This window comes from Tribolium madens, unplaced genomic scaffold (genome assembly GCF_015345945.1).
Source record: "Tribolium madens isolate multiple individuals breed KSU strain unplaced genomic scaffold, Tmad_KSU_1.1 Scaffold_20;HRSCAF=117;Tcas5.2_LG4, whole genome shotgun sequence".
NCBI classification, from domain to species: Eukaryota; Metazoa; Arthropoda; class Insecta; order Coleoptera; family Tenebrionidae; genus Tribolium; species Tribolium madens.
In genome coordinates, this window is record NW_025400985.1 from 12,245,761 (window position 1) to 12,257,558 (window position 11,798).

The following is an 11,798-nucleotide window of genomic DNA, read 5'->3' on the forward strand; positions in this document are numbered from 1 at the left end:
ATTTGTCTTTTTCAAGCGTTTATAAGCACGTTTTTGAATTAAACACTCATTTTTGGCAAAATTTTCTAAGACAGCCCAAAATATCACTCAAACAAMTAAGAAAATCACGGTTTTTACAATATACTGAGCGACTCTAAGAATGCACTACAATTAAAAATAACTATTTTTGAAAACACTTCTTGCTCAGGGCCGGACTGGTCACAATATGTTAGCCCAAAAATTTCAAAAACTTTAAAGTTATAATACAAAAAATTTCGGTTCAGAATTTTTTTCCAGGTTTGCGTTGGTTAAATAAAGATTTCTCTTTAGCAGTTTTTGTAGTGTCTTAAGGGGTGATGGAAATAAAAATGAGACAAAAAGTTAAATAAATTAACAATAGTATATTTAACATTAAAATGTATAATCAGTTCCATTTCAATGCAGAGCACAATGTGTCTAACCTTATATCAGTATATAAACATGGACCTACAGCTACGTCATACAAACATACAATCTTGTTATAATGTATAAAACTCATACATTGGTGTTAATATAATACAAACGATAACCTAGATAAAAATTGTGAAGCTTATTTGGCAGCACTAGTGTAATAAAAAATATATCAATTGCTTACATYGTAAGTATTGGTCCAACGAGAAAATCGATCACAAATAAACAGAAACAAACACATTTAGGCCAGGGCACCGTTAAATATGAAGTAGCACAACAAATATTCAAAGCTGTGTAATAAATGAGCAAAAAATTACTGCCGTCTTCCGCTACTGACAATTCTCTCCCTGCTATCCTCCCGATTGACTGAGTTTCGTCTCGGGGGCGAATTCCCAGTCACTCGACTTTTCCTCGACCTCTTAAACTTTGCCATATCTTCCCCAAAGACATCGCCCGTTCTTAGGGCCGAAATTAGATCGTCGAATTCTCCCTTCGCACTTTCCCCATTTTTGAGACTTAAACTTTTGTTGATTGWGGAGAGGATTCCCTCCCGACTATGCTTCCGCTCAAGGGTGAGTTTCTTCAATTCGGCTTCTTGTTTCGCTCGTTTCTCTTCTTCCTCCTGACGGCGACGCATGTTTTCGTTGTCTTGGCGGGCTTCCATGAACGAGGTCAAAAAGGCGTCGAAAACGCCGAAGAATTCGTCGGGTTGGGCGTTYGTGGGGTCTTCGCCGAACAGGCGAACGGCGCGTTCGAATCTCGTCTAAAAAAAATAAAACATTTCTTAAAATTCACGATACAAAATAATGTTTTACTTGAAGTGATTCAAAAAAAATCAGTATGTTTTATAAAACGTAAAATAAACAATAATAGTCAAATAGTAAGAAATAATGATTATTTTAATTTTCTATTTTTATTATAGACAACCAACAAAACCAACTATYTGGTCTCAGAGTTCCACTACTTTACAATAACGTATTAAACTACACTGAAAATGCAATAGGTACTATTAAAAATTAAAGCTAATCAAAATTTTGWAAAAACCGAAAAAAAGTGTTTTAATACCTCAATTTTTTCCAAAAAATAAGTTATTTTAAAATTGGACCAACTAAGGTTCTTTCYAAAGGTATGTATGTACCAAACATAAGAGGTTATCATCACCAATAAGTCCGGAGTTATTCGCAATAGACCGCTCCGGGTGCCAAAAATCGACCAAAATCTCGACAAAAAATGTAAAAAAATTCAATCCATATAACGTTTTTTTACACTTCTAGAGGCCTTAAAGAGTCAACAAAAGTACATTAAACGTTATTGGATCAAGTTTAAAAAGTTACGAATTTTTTGAGTTAAAAAACTAAAAATGGCTCTGTACCCGAAACTATAACCCGTAGCGACTCCGGATTAGGCCCATTAAACAGATAATTTAAAGTATATTCTGACGATTCTTGGTTTTTTGCTCTAAGTTTTATAGTTTCGTAAAAAAACGCATTTAAATTTACAAAATTTTGAAAATTTTTACTTTTTGTATAACGACAATTACAGCCAAATAATAAGACTTAGAGCAAAAAGCTCAACACCAACGTAATCAGAGTAAAAAAATCTATCGATTGACGCCAAAGCCAAGTCAATATCTTGCAAAAAATTTGAATTTTTAAACGMCGATTCCGTCGAAACTCGAGGAGRTRGCSTAAAATGCTTGGCAAATTCGTAATCAGCGCGTCAAAATCTATAGAATACGATAAGTTTAAATCGAATCTGAGACATGTTCAAAAACACTATATTTTAAAGGATGTACACAAATTTTTACTTTTTGTTATTTTGTAAATTCAATGATATAATATTTTGACGTAAACGTCAAAATATTTCGGGGAATCGATTGGCGTCAAGAAAACTGCAAAATTCATAATAGTTTTGAAGTTATAAGCGAATTTGTATTTTCGATATTCAGAAATTTTCTCGATAACAATTTATCGTAGAGCACTGATCTTTTTGTATATGATAGATAATTAAATTTTCTTTCCAACGGTCCCAAATGTAAGGTAGTTATCGGTAATAATCTCAAAGCTACGAGCTGATATCCGTTTCGAATACCGAAAATTGCCGAAAATTTTGATAAAAATTGAAAAATTAAAAACGTTTAAATTAATCCAAACGCATGTCTAGGAGTCCAAAAGTGCATAAAACGTAGTATAAATGTCGTTTGTTTTGTATAATTAAATTGGATTAAAGCAGAGACACTGATCGGAAGCGTGGTGGCGCAGCGGTATAAAATCCCGTTTACTGGCAAGTCAATCCGGGAATTGAACAATAATTTTTCTCTAATTCAAATTCACATTCGGGCCGAAAAATTACAAAATAACGTCGAAAATAACATATTTTGTAACAAACCTTCATGTCTTGATACTGATCTTCCACTTCTGCTAGTCGACAAGTAGCAGTTGCTTGGAACTCCCTCATGACAGGTACAAACTTATCGTTAGCTAAGGGACTTTGACTTARATGAAATTCAATTTCTTTCGCTACATCCTTCAATCCTAGTCTCAATTGGGCCATATCCTTGCTGAGTTCGCCTAAGGACACTTTGGCTGCTACTCTAACATGTGGAATATCYTCATCTAAACGAAGAATATCTTTAAATTTCTTCTCGATTATTTGTACTAGATAATGAAGCAACGTCGTGCCTTTGGCGGCACTCGATTTGGTATCAGCAAGTCTATTTAATGATGCTAGACGGAACCCGGAGGCGTTTCCTCTAGCCCCCCGATTCATGTAGTTCCCTAACGCTAAAACTATTTCGAGAAGTCGTCGAAGACGACGAGACCGAGACACCTCCCGGGAAGCCTCCATTACGCTGGTGATCCGCGGAATGATCTCGTTGAGGGTGATTTGGAACCGTTTCTTGTAATGCAAGCTGCGGAGTCTTTGCTCRTAGTGAGGCACCTTGGARATTTCGTAGAGGAAACGGTCGGCGCGAGCCAACGAGTCAATTTCGTCACTGTGCTCTTCCAATAAAGCTGCTTCTTCGGAGCTTGGGGTGAATTTCAAAAGCTGCTCGACCATGTCGATGGGGAGTTGCTCTTTGCAGTCCATACTCAAGATAGCTTTGGTGATGTCTTCGTCGGACATTTTCAGTTTCGARAGGAGGATGGTGCAGTTTTGGGCACGCCGGCTGTCTATCACTGATAATACTTTGGTACGGTTCTTGCCCATCTGACGCAAATCCTCAATCGAACCTTCGTTCTGCAAAAAAATCTTGCTTCAGAAATTTCATACGAAAACAAACATTTCTAAAACTAGATTTTTGTAAAAATAGTACTTCAAACGTTTTTTAATAATCGCAAATTAAAAGACCTGAACTGACAAAATTTTAACACTTTTTCACTCATAAACGTAATAATTTTGTAAAATTTTGCCTAAACAAACTTTTTCAAGTATGTTTTGAGCCATAAAAGTCAGATAATTCACTAAAACAGGCCAAAAATCACTAAATTATGTCAAATGTGAGATATTTTTGCCTTTTTTAAGCGATTGAAGACGATTTTAAGACCAAGTTTTTTGTAAGTTTTTTGCAAAAAATAAGTCAAAAAATCACTAAATTAGGCGCGAATTAAGTTATTTTGATTTATTTCAAACATTTAAACACGTTTCTGTGTTGAGCACTCAGTTTTTTGCAATATTTTGTGAAAATGGGCTGAAAACATCGTTGTTAAATTAAGTAAAAAATGCCTATTCTAAGCTCTGAAGCACGTTTTTGAGTTTAAGTTTTTGAAAAGTTTCTCTAAACAATTAGTTCAACAAAAATAAAGTTATTTTTAAACTTTTTAAGTGTTTCTAATATTTTTCATTTAATAACTCAATCTTTTTCACAATATTTCGCTAAAACTAGCCAAAAAATCACCAAGTTTGTTCGAAAGTTACGATATTTTTGCCTTTTTTAATTGTTTTAGCTCGTTTTTTATTTCGCAAAGTTTCTCTCAATCAAGACGAAAAATCACCTAATTGAGGCTTTTCCAAAAATTCAAGTATGTTTCTCAGCTTAAAAATCAGATAGTTCGCTAGAACAGGTCAGAAAATTAATTAGATAAGTGACTCTATTCCTGCTTATTTCCAATCGTTTGAACATGTTTTTGAGCTAAAAGCTCAGTTTTTGTGCTTTTATTGGTTTACTTGTGTAAAAATAGACCAAAAAATCATCACAAAAGTAACTTTATACTTAATTAGTTTTTTTTTCAAGATTTTGGTAAAATAAGCTGAAAGATCACCAATTTAAGTCCGAAATGAAGTTATTTTTGCCCATTTAAAAGTGTTTTTACGAAAATTTTTGAACTAAATAATAACACTTAGATTTTGACAATATTTTGCTAAAACAGTCTGAAAAAACATTTCCAGCCAGTTTCATAATCGAATTAAAGAAAAGCTAATGTTTATTTAGAAGGTGTAATTTTTCTCAACTAGTACGTAATAATCAGCACATTCTAAACAACATTTAACTTAATGCTCCCTTAAATTCGATTATGAAACTGGYCCTTAAATAMTTAGGTTTTAAATTACGTTATTTTCTCCTTTTTCGAGTGTTTTAGTACAAGTAAATACTTATCTTTTTTCAAATAAAAACGCATTTATTTTAGCAAAAATTTTCTCACCAAACCTGAGAAATTATCTAATTAGAAAATTTTCGAATGTATCAATACGTTTTTAACGTAAAAATAAACAGAGTTTTGCAATATTTTCCTGGAATAGATCAAATACGTCAAAAAATACGCTATTTTTGTCTTTTTTCAAACGTTTGAATTAACAACTCATTTTTGTAAAATTTTACTAAAACAGACCGGATGATTAAATTAAATTAGGTCAAATATGACGTCATTTTTGCTTTTTTTTTGAATGCTTCAAACATGTTTTTGAGCTAAAAACTCATTTTTTAGAACTTTAGAAGTAAGAGATAGATAATTGTTAAGTTTTTTGATTGTTTTTAAGGTTTTTCATCTAAAAACTCAGTCTTTTCGCGATTTTTCGATAAAACAAACCAAAAAGTCACCAAATTTAGTTTAAATAAGAATATTTTATGTTTATTTCGCAAAATTTTTCTCTTTCAAACCGAAAAATCACCTAGTGATTGTTATCTCATCTGCGATTTTCGGATAAAAAAAACTCAGTTTTTTTCAAAATTTTGATAATGCAGACCAATAAATCACAATACTAGCTCGAGAATAAAGCAGTTTTTGTGTTTTTTATGTTTTTAAAAAGATTTATAAACTAGAAATAATAACTAAAAAAAATAAAGTTAATTTTGTCTTTTTCAAACATGTTTGAAAGAATACGGATTTGAGCAAAAAATTTAGTTTTTCCGAGTTTTTGCTAAATGAGACCAAAAAATCACCATAAAATGGTAACAACTAACTTTTGTATACGCTGCTGAAAACAGCTGTTTTAGAAACTCCTTTGAGTCTCTAAAATGAGTCTTTTCCGGATTCAACATGATAGTACGGAAAATGGTTATTTTAGGTACTCCGTCCCCAAAAACAGCTTTTCCGGACGAAAAAATCAAATTGGTTACTATGGTGGCGAAATATTTTTAGTTAATAAAAACACAGTTTTTAGAAACAGCAACGATTCGTCCGCAAAAACTGTATTTTAGGTAAAATGTGTTTTTGCAAACTTTTTAAAGCGGACACTAGTAAAATTGACGTTGAGCGAGATTTCTTCAAAAACTTTGCCGAAAAAACAAACTAGGCAAATTGCGGATGTGGTAAAATATTTGTTTAATTTTTTTTATTGGGAAATATATTTCAAATTAATTGTTTGAAAGATGTACTCTTTTTGAATATCCTCGTTTCTTAAATTTCCTATAAATCAGGGATTTCGCAATTAAAAATGAACGATTCTTGAATTGAGAAGAACCTCACCGTCACTCCATTCTTCTGATACGCCGAGAACAACTTATCAATACAATCCAACTCCATGGTATTGTACAATTTCGTATCATCCAATTCACTCCAAATCGTCCCAGCTAGTTTAGTTTCGGGCAATTTCGACCAATTGAACGATTTCAAAGGATTCGCCGGTTGTGGAATATTCTTCTTGACTGTCTCAACCTTGAAGGATTCCGGCGGCGGCGCCATGGGGGCATTCGGCGGCGGTGGAGGCCCCGGAGCCGGTGGAGGCGGCGGCGGTGCCAACGGCGGCGGTGGCGGAGGACTCTTATACTCCACATCCACCGTCGATTTCAACCCTTGCACTTTCGCATCATCCGGAATACTCCCGGAACTTACCAACCGCTCTAACCGGAACCTCTCACCCCTCTCACATGACACCTGCCGGTCTAAATCAGCAGCTTTGTACTCGAGCTCGTTCAAACGTTGTTGCGTTTCAATATGTGCTGCTGTCTCTTTCTCCAATCGTTCTTTGATCCGAGCCAAGCTCGACTCGATATCCTCCTTCTCCTGGGTGCGTTGGTCGAGTTCTTGCTCCTTTTTCGCAAGACGATTTGACATGTCAGTGTTCTCGCGTTCGAGTTCTTCGGCCTTTTTCCGGGCCGCTGTTAACTCTTCTTCTTTGGCGAGGAGATGGACGATTTCTTTGACGTTGATGTCGATAGGGGAGACGTCGGGGTTTTTCACATCGTTGTCTTGCTGGAGGACGATTTGCTGGACGATGCGGTCGAAGAGGAGCCAGTGCTGGGGGTGGGAGCCGTAGTCCAAGGGGAGGAGGAGACAGTGTTCGAGGAGAGACAGGAGGTGGGGATAGGCCGCCGTGTGGCTTAATTTACGTCTAATGAGATCAAACATGGCGGTTGCACTTTTGGTATCGACGTGTTCGAGTTCGAATTTTCGGGCTAACTCCTTCTCGTCTTCGTTTCGGACCATTTCGAAAAAGTCCAAGTGGCGGTCTAAGGTCTCATTCTCGTGGCTTCGCAACTTATCAATGATTGGTTGAATACCCAACATGAGAAACTCGTATCGGAGGTGTAACCTAAATTCTAAATTCTCTTGCCCTTGGCCATAGTTCAGTACAGCATTAACGAATGACATTATAGCGGTTTTCAAATTAACCTCATCTCGGTAGATTCCAGTTGAGCGATCTAAATCGTTGATAATTCCTTGGAATCTTGTCCTTTCGTAGGCATATTTTTGGTAATGAAGCATTGCATCCAACACCTTCTTGTGACCACCGGAGACCAAACAAACCGCACCTAAGATTTCAAGAGCTGCAATTTTCGTTTTGATATTTTCAGTACTCAGGGATTGAGCTATGGTGTTGATGCTTGTTGGGTGGGCCAAAACGTGAGCTCGCCCAGTCTGGAAACAAAAATTAGCCTCAAAAACAGCAAAATCGAAAAATAACATACCGAATTATTCATCAAGGCCTTAACACAACCAATTATGCTTGTATGAATCGAGCTTTGAGCCGTGAAATAGTCCATGCGTTCTAAASAGTCTAAAAGGGCCGATAATCCATCCATTTCAATAAATTTTATTACAAAACTGTGCGTTGACGTCCGAAGTGCCGTTTTTAAACCATCGATTTGTTTCGTTCGTGTCCTCACTTCTTCGTCAGTGTTGGTTTCAGGGTATTGCAACTGAAAAAAATGTTTGAGCAGGTTTGATTGATTTTTTTAGGCGACGTACTGTTGCTAAAGTTCGCAGTCTTTCGATGTAATGTTCCGGTGCGTGCGTTTGGTCCACGGTGTCTTCGCCTCCTTTCCTTGAGCAATATATCTGCCATTTTTTCTGCGATGGTAAACTCAACATGGCAGCCTTATTAGGGGCTGTCAAGTCGAGTTCTTCCTGCAATAAGTTATTATCTATATTACTAAAGTATCTTCATTACCGTTAAGGCTATTGTAGGAATAGAATAACACAGCTTCGAGAAAACTGCATCTTAAATTCTAATAACAAATAAGTGGTKATGATATGCAGTGCCGGACGAGCGTACCGGAAATCAGATTTGAAAAACTTAAGTCTCAAAAGCTTTTCAAGCAAAAATTGTAAACATTTTTTTAATACGTATTTTTTTTGTTATACTTACTCTTTTTTGTAAAAATTTGAAATTCTAGAATCAAGCGTCACGTTTTTGATTAAAAAAAGTGAGTTTAATTACAATATTTCGCTAAAACAAGCCTAAAAATCAGCAATTTTTTTCGACGTTTTAGCACGTTTCGCAGTTAGAAACGCATTTATTTCCCAAAATTTAGCATAATCAAGGCTAACGGCCAGTTTCATAATCGAATTAAAAGGACTTTAAAGTTAATGTTGGTTTAGAATGTGAAATTTTTGTCAACAAGTTTGAATTTAACATTCTAAACAATATTTAGATAATTTAAAGCTTCTTTAAATTCGATTATGAAACTGGACGTAATAGTCGGCTAGTTAGAACTCTTCGAACTTTTCGAAGGTTTAAGCCCGTCCCTGCATTAAAAACTAACTCTTTTGACTAAAACATACCAAAACATCTCTTTTTCATCATTTATAAACTAGAGTTTATAAAAAAGTTAAAAATTTGAAGTATTTTCTTGTTTGCTTTGTAAAATACCAAGTTATTTGTAAAATTCTGAGCTAAAGTTTTCTAAAATACAAAGTGATCTACAATGAATGAATCTGTGGGCAATCGAACATTATCATTTTGAGCTCAATATTTGCCTTTTTCAAACGTTTGTTCCAGCGTTTGAGTACGTCTTTAAGCTTAAGCTTTCCGAAAAATTTTATCAGCTTAGATCGAAAATAAAGTAATTTCTGATTTTTTAAAACCATTTTAAGCAGTTTATTGCAATAGCAATATTAGCAATATTTCGCTACAAGTCGAAAAATTACCAAATCCCAGAAAAATTACACTTTTGATTTTTTTGACGTTTAAGCATGTTTTTTCACGTAGAAACGCATTTATTCCAGAAAATTTAGCATAATCAACAAAAATAATCATTATTTTCTAATTGAAACTCTTTTCAAAGATTTGAGCACGTTTTTGAGCTAAAAACTCCCTTCTTGGCGACATTTTATAAAACAGGCATGATTTGAAAACAAAAGTTTAGTTAGAGCTTTATACAAGGTTTTAAACACGTTTTCGAAATAAAAGCCTACTTTTTTTGCTAATAACAATATTTGGCTAAACAGGCCGAAATACTTTTTTAAATATTTTAAAAATAATTTGTTTCATTTTCTTGTTTGCTTTGTAAAATAATATGATTTTTATGCAAAATTTGTCCCCAACATAAAAATTAAATCAAAATGTGTAGTGAATTTAACTTTATTTTGTCAAACTTTAACTAAATCACCACCTCCTTAATGAAAGGTATCAATATCCCGCCTGGGCATTTCGTAAAAAATGCATTGGAGCAGTGATTCCGATTTTTTCTTAGTTACGGTGGTTACTAAGGAAAAACTGAATGATTTTTAATTATTAACGAAAAGTAACGCAATTAATAAAAGCTAGGAAGGAAGGATACAACAAAATTGATATTGAATTGRATTATATTGAATTGAATTGATATTACGAGGTTGATTGAACCCTTTAAGCTAAAAAACTGGATGTGTCAAAAAATTTCCCCAGAATAAAAAGCCAACGGGAATCAGTTGAACTCAAAAAATRCCCAGGTGAGAAAAAGATTATTTCTATCGGGACGGCGATGACTAAACTATTGTATAGAAAATAACACAAAAATAACATAAAAACAAGAACGCAGTTTGTGGTAGTTTAAAATGTAAAATAAAAATAAAAATAAATGTTTATTATAAGAATTGTTTGTTGTATTTTCAAGCYTGTGGCCAGYCCGACCCTGGCGATATGTTCATCGTAATCGAAAAACATCTCGAGAAAGTCTCGACCACTTATTTGCATCATCTACAATAAATCATTAACTGTCTTGTAAATTATAATCAAACAATGAAATCTAGTAAAGCTGAAAGCTCTAATAAAATTTATTAATAGTAGCCTTTGGTCAATCAAATAATGAAATTAGCATTCTTGTACCATATGATCATACCCTCAACTTTCACAACACATGCACACAAAAATTCTTCTTAGTCAATTGGCGATTTTCGATAATTAATTTCACCGGAAACCTTAGGGAGGTTGATGACTTTCRGCAATGAGGAAAAAGACTTTTGCCGTTAAATCGCAACAGCTGTGTGACGATAAACATCAAGTCATACATACCACAAGTTCAGCAAATTTGGCATCCAGTTCTTCCTGTGAGGGCATGGGTTGCGTCGGGGTGATAGCCTGAAGCGTGAGCGTTCCGGTGTTTTCCACCACGCAGTAGGTTATTTCAGGTGGTTCATCATCCTGAAAATGGTTTTTGATGAAAAATCTCAGCGCTTTCATGAGTGACAAGGTGTCAAAATAGTTGGCAAAACGCAAGTCAGGTACTTGGGTCATGTTGTATTCATGAAGTGGTTTCCAATATTCTAAATTTAGAAATGGCATAAGTTTTGATGATTTTGAACTTGGGAGATCATTGGCATAATAAATTCGTCACAAAAACGTCGAAAATAAAGCAGTCGTTTTCTCTAAATTTCGCAAAATTGCGATATTTTATGCATGCAGAAAAGCTAAAAAGCTAAAAATTATTGTTGTGTTCCCAAACTGTCAAATATTCCGAGAGAAATTTTGCAAATATGCGAAAATAGTTGCAATTCACCAAAATATGACTTAATTAGACAAAAAGGAGGTGAGCAGGTTTGGTATAATAAAAATTATGTGAAAAAACTCAATTTTGTGTCCCTTTTATTTTTCAAGGCTTATCAAAAAATCAATAAATTAGGTTAAAAATTATGTCGTTTTTGTCTTTTTCAAACTTAGTTGTTTTGCCACGATTTTAATAAAACAGGTCAAAAAGTTTTTGGCCTTCTTTATAAGCCAACATAATCACTTTTTTGAGATATTTTGCACAAACAGGTCAAAAAATCGCCAATCGCGAAAAAAAAATTAAAAATGAAGTTATTTTTGCCTTTTTCAAATTAAACACGTTTTAAATTAAAAACGCAATTTTTGGAATTTCACTAAAATAAGCCAAAACATCTTTTTTCAAAAAACACAAAGTTGATGTAAAAAAGCTAAATAATTGATATATTTTATTGTTTTATTTTTTTGTGTTTAAAATTTTGCTTTAAATTATAGTCTAGAATTGAATATCTTTTTTAACTCAATATTTGCCTTTTTTAAACGTTTTTGCATGTTTTAAGATTCAAAACTTAGTTATTTAAAAAAAAAGTGCAAAGACAGGTCAAAAATTTACCAATTAGATTGAGGATAAATTTATTTTTAATTTCAAACGTTTTTATGAGCAAAAAACACACTGTAATTGCAATATTTCGCTAAAAGAAGTTAAAAAAAATTGCAAATTATGGGTGAAAAATCAAATGCTTGCTTTT

The 11,798-nt window shown here is 33.9% G+C and overlaps 1 protein-coding gene across 4 annotated transcripts in view; it reads right to left on the reverse strand.

Moving 5' to 3' along the window:
* Positions 1-360: 360 nt before the first annotated feature.
* Positions 361-11,798, reverse strand: part of LOC123005983 (disheveled-associated activator of morphogenesis 1) — a 54,728-nt gene continuing 43,290 nt past the window's right edge. For all 4 annotated transcript variants that reach the window (XM_044400098.1, XM_044400099.1, XM_044400096.1 and 1 more), the window contains exons 3-8: positions 10,582-10,710; positions 8,058-8,216; positions 7,778-8,008; positions 6,336-7,727; positions 2,818-3,669; positions 361-1,192 (exon numbers count right to left, since the gene is read on the reverse strand). In XM_044400098.1, the coding sequence (XP_044256033.1) occupies positions 743-1,192; positions 2,818-3,669; positions 6,336-7,727; positions 7,778-8,008; positions 8,058-8,216; positions 10,582-10,710 (3,213 nt within the window). In that variant the 3' untranslated portion in view covers positions 361-742. The remainder of the gene's footprint in view (positions 1,193-2,817; positions 3,670-6,335; positions 7,728-7,777; positions 8,009-8,057; positions 8,217-10,581; positions 10,711-11,798) is intronic.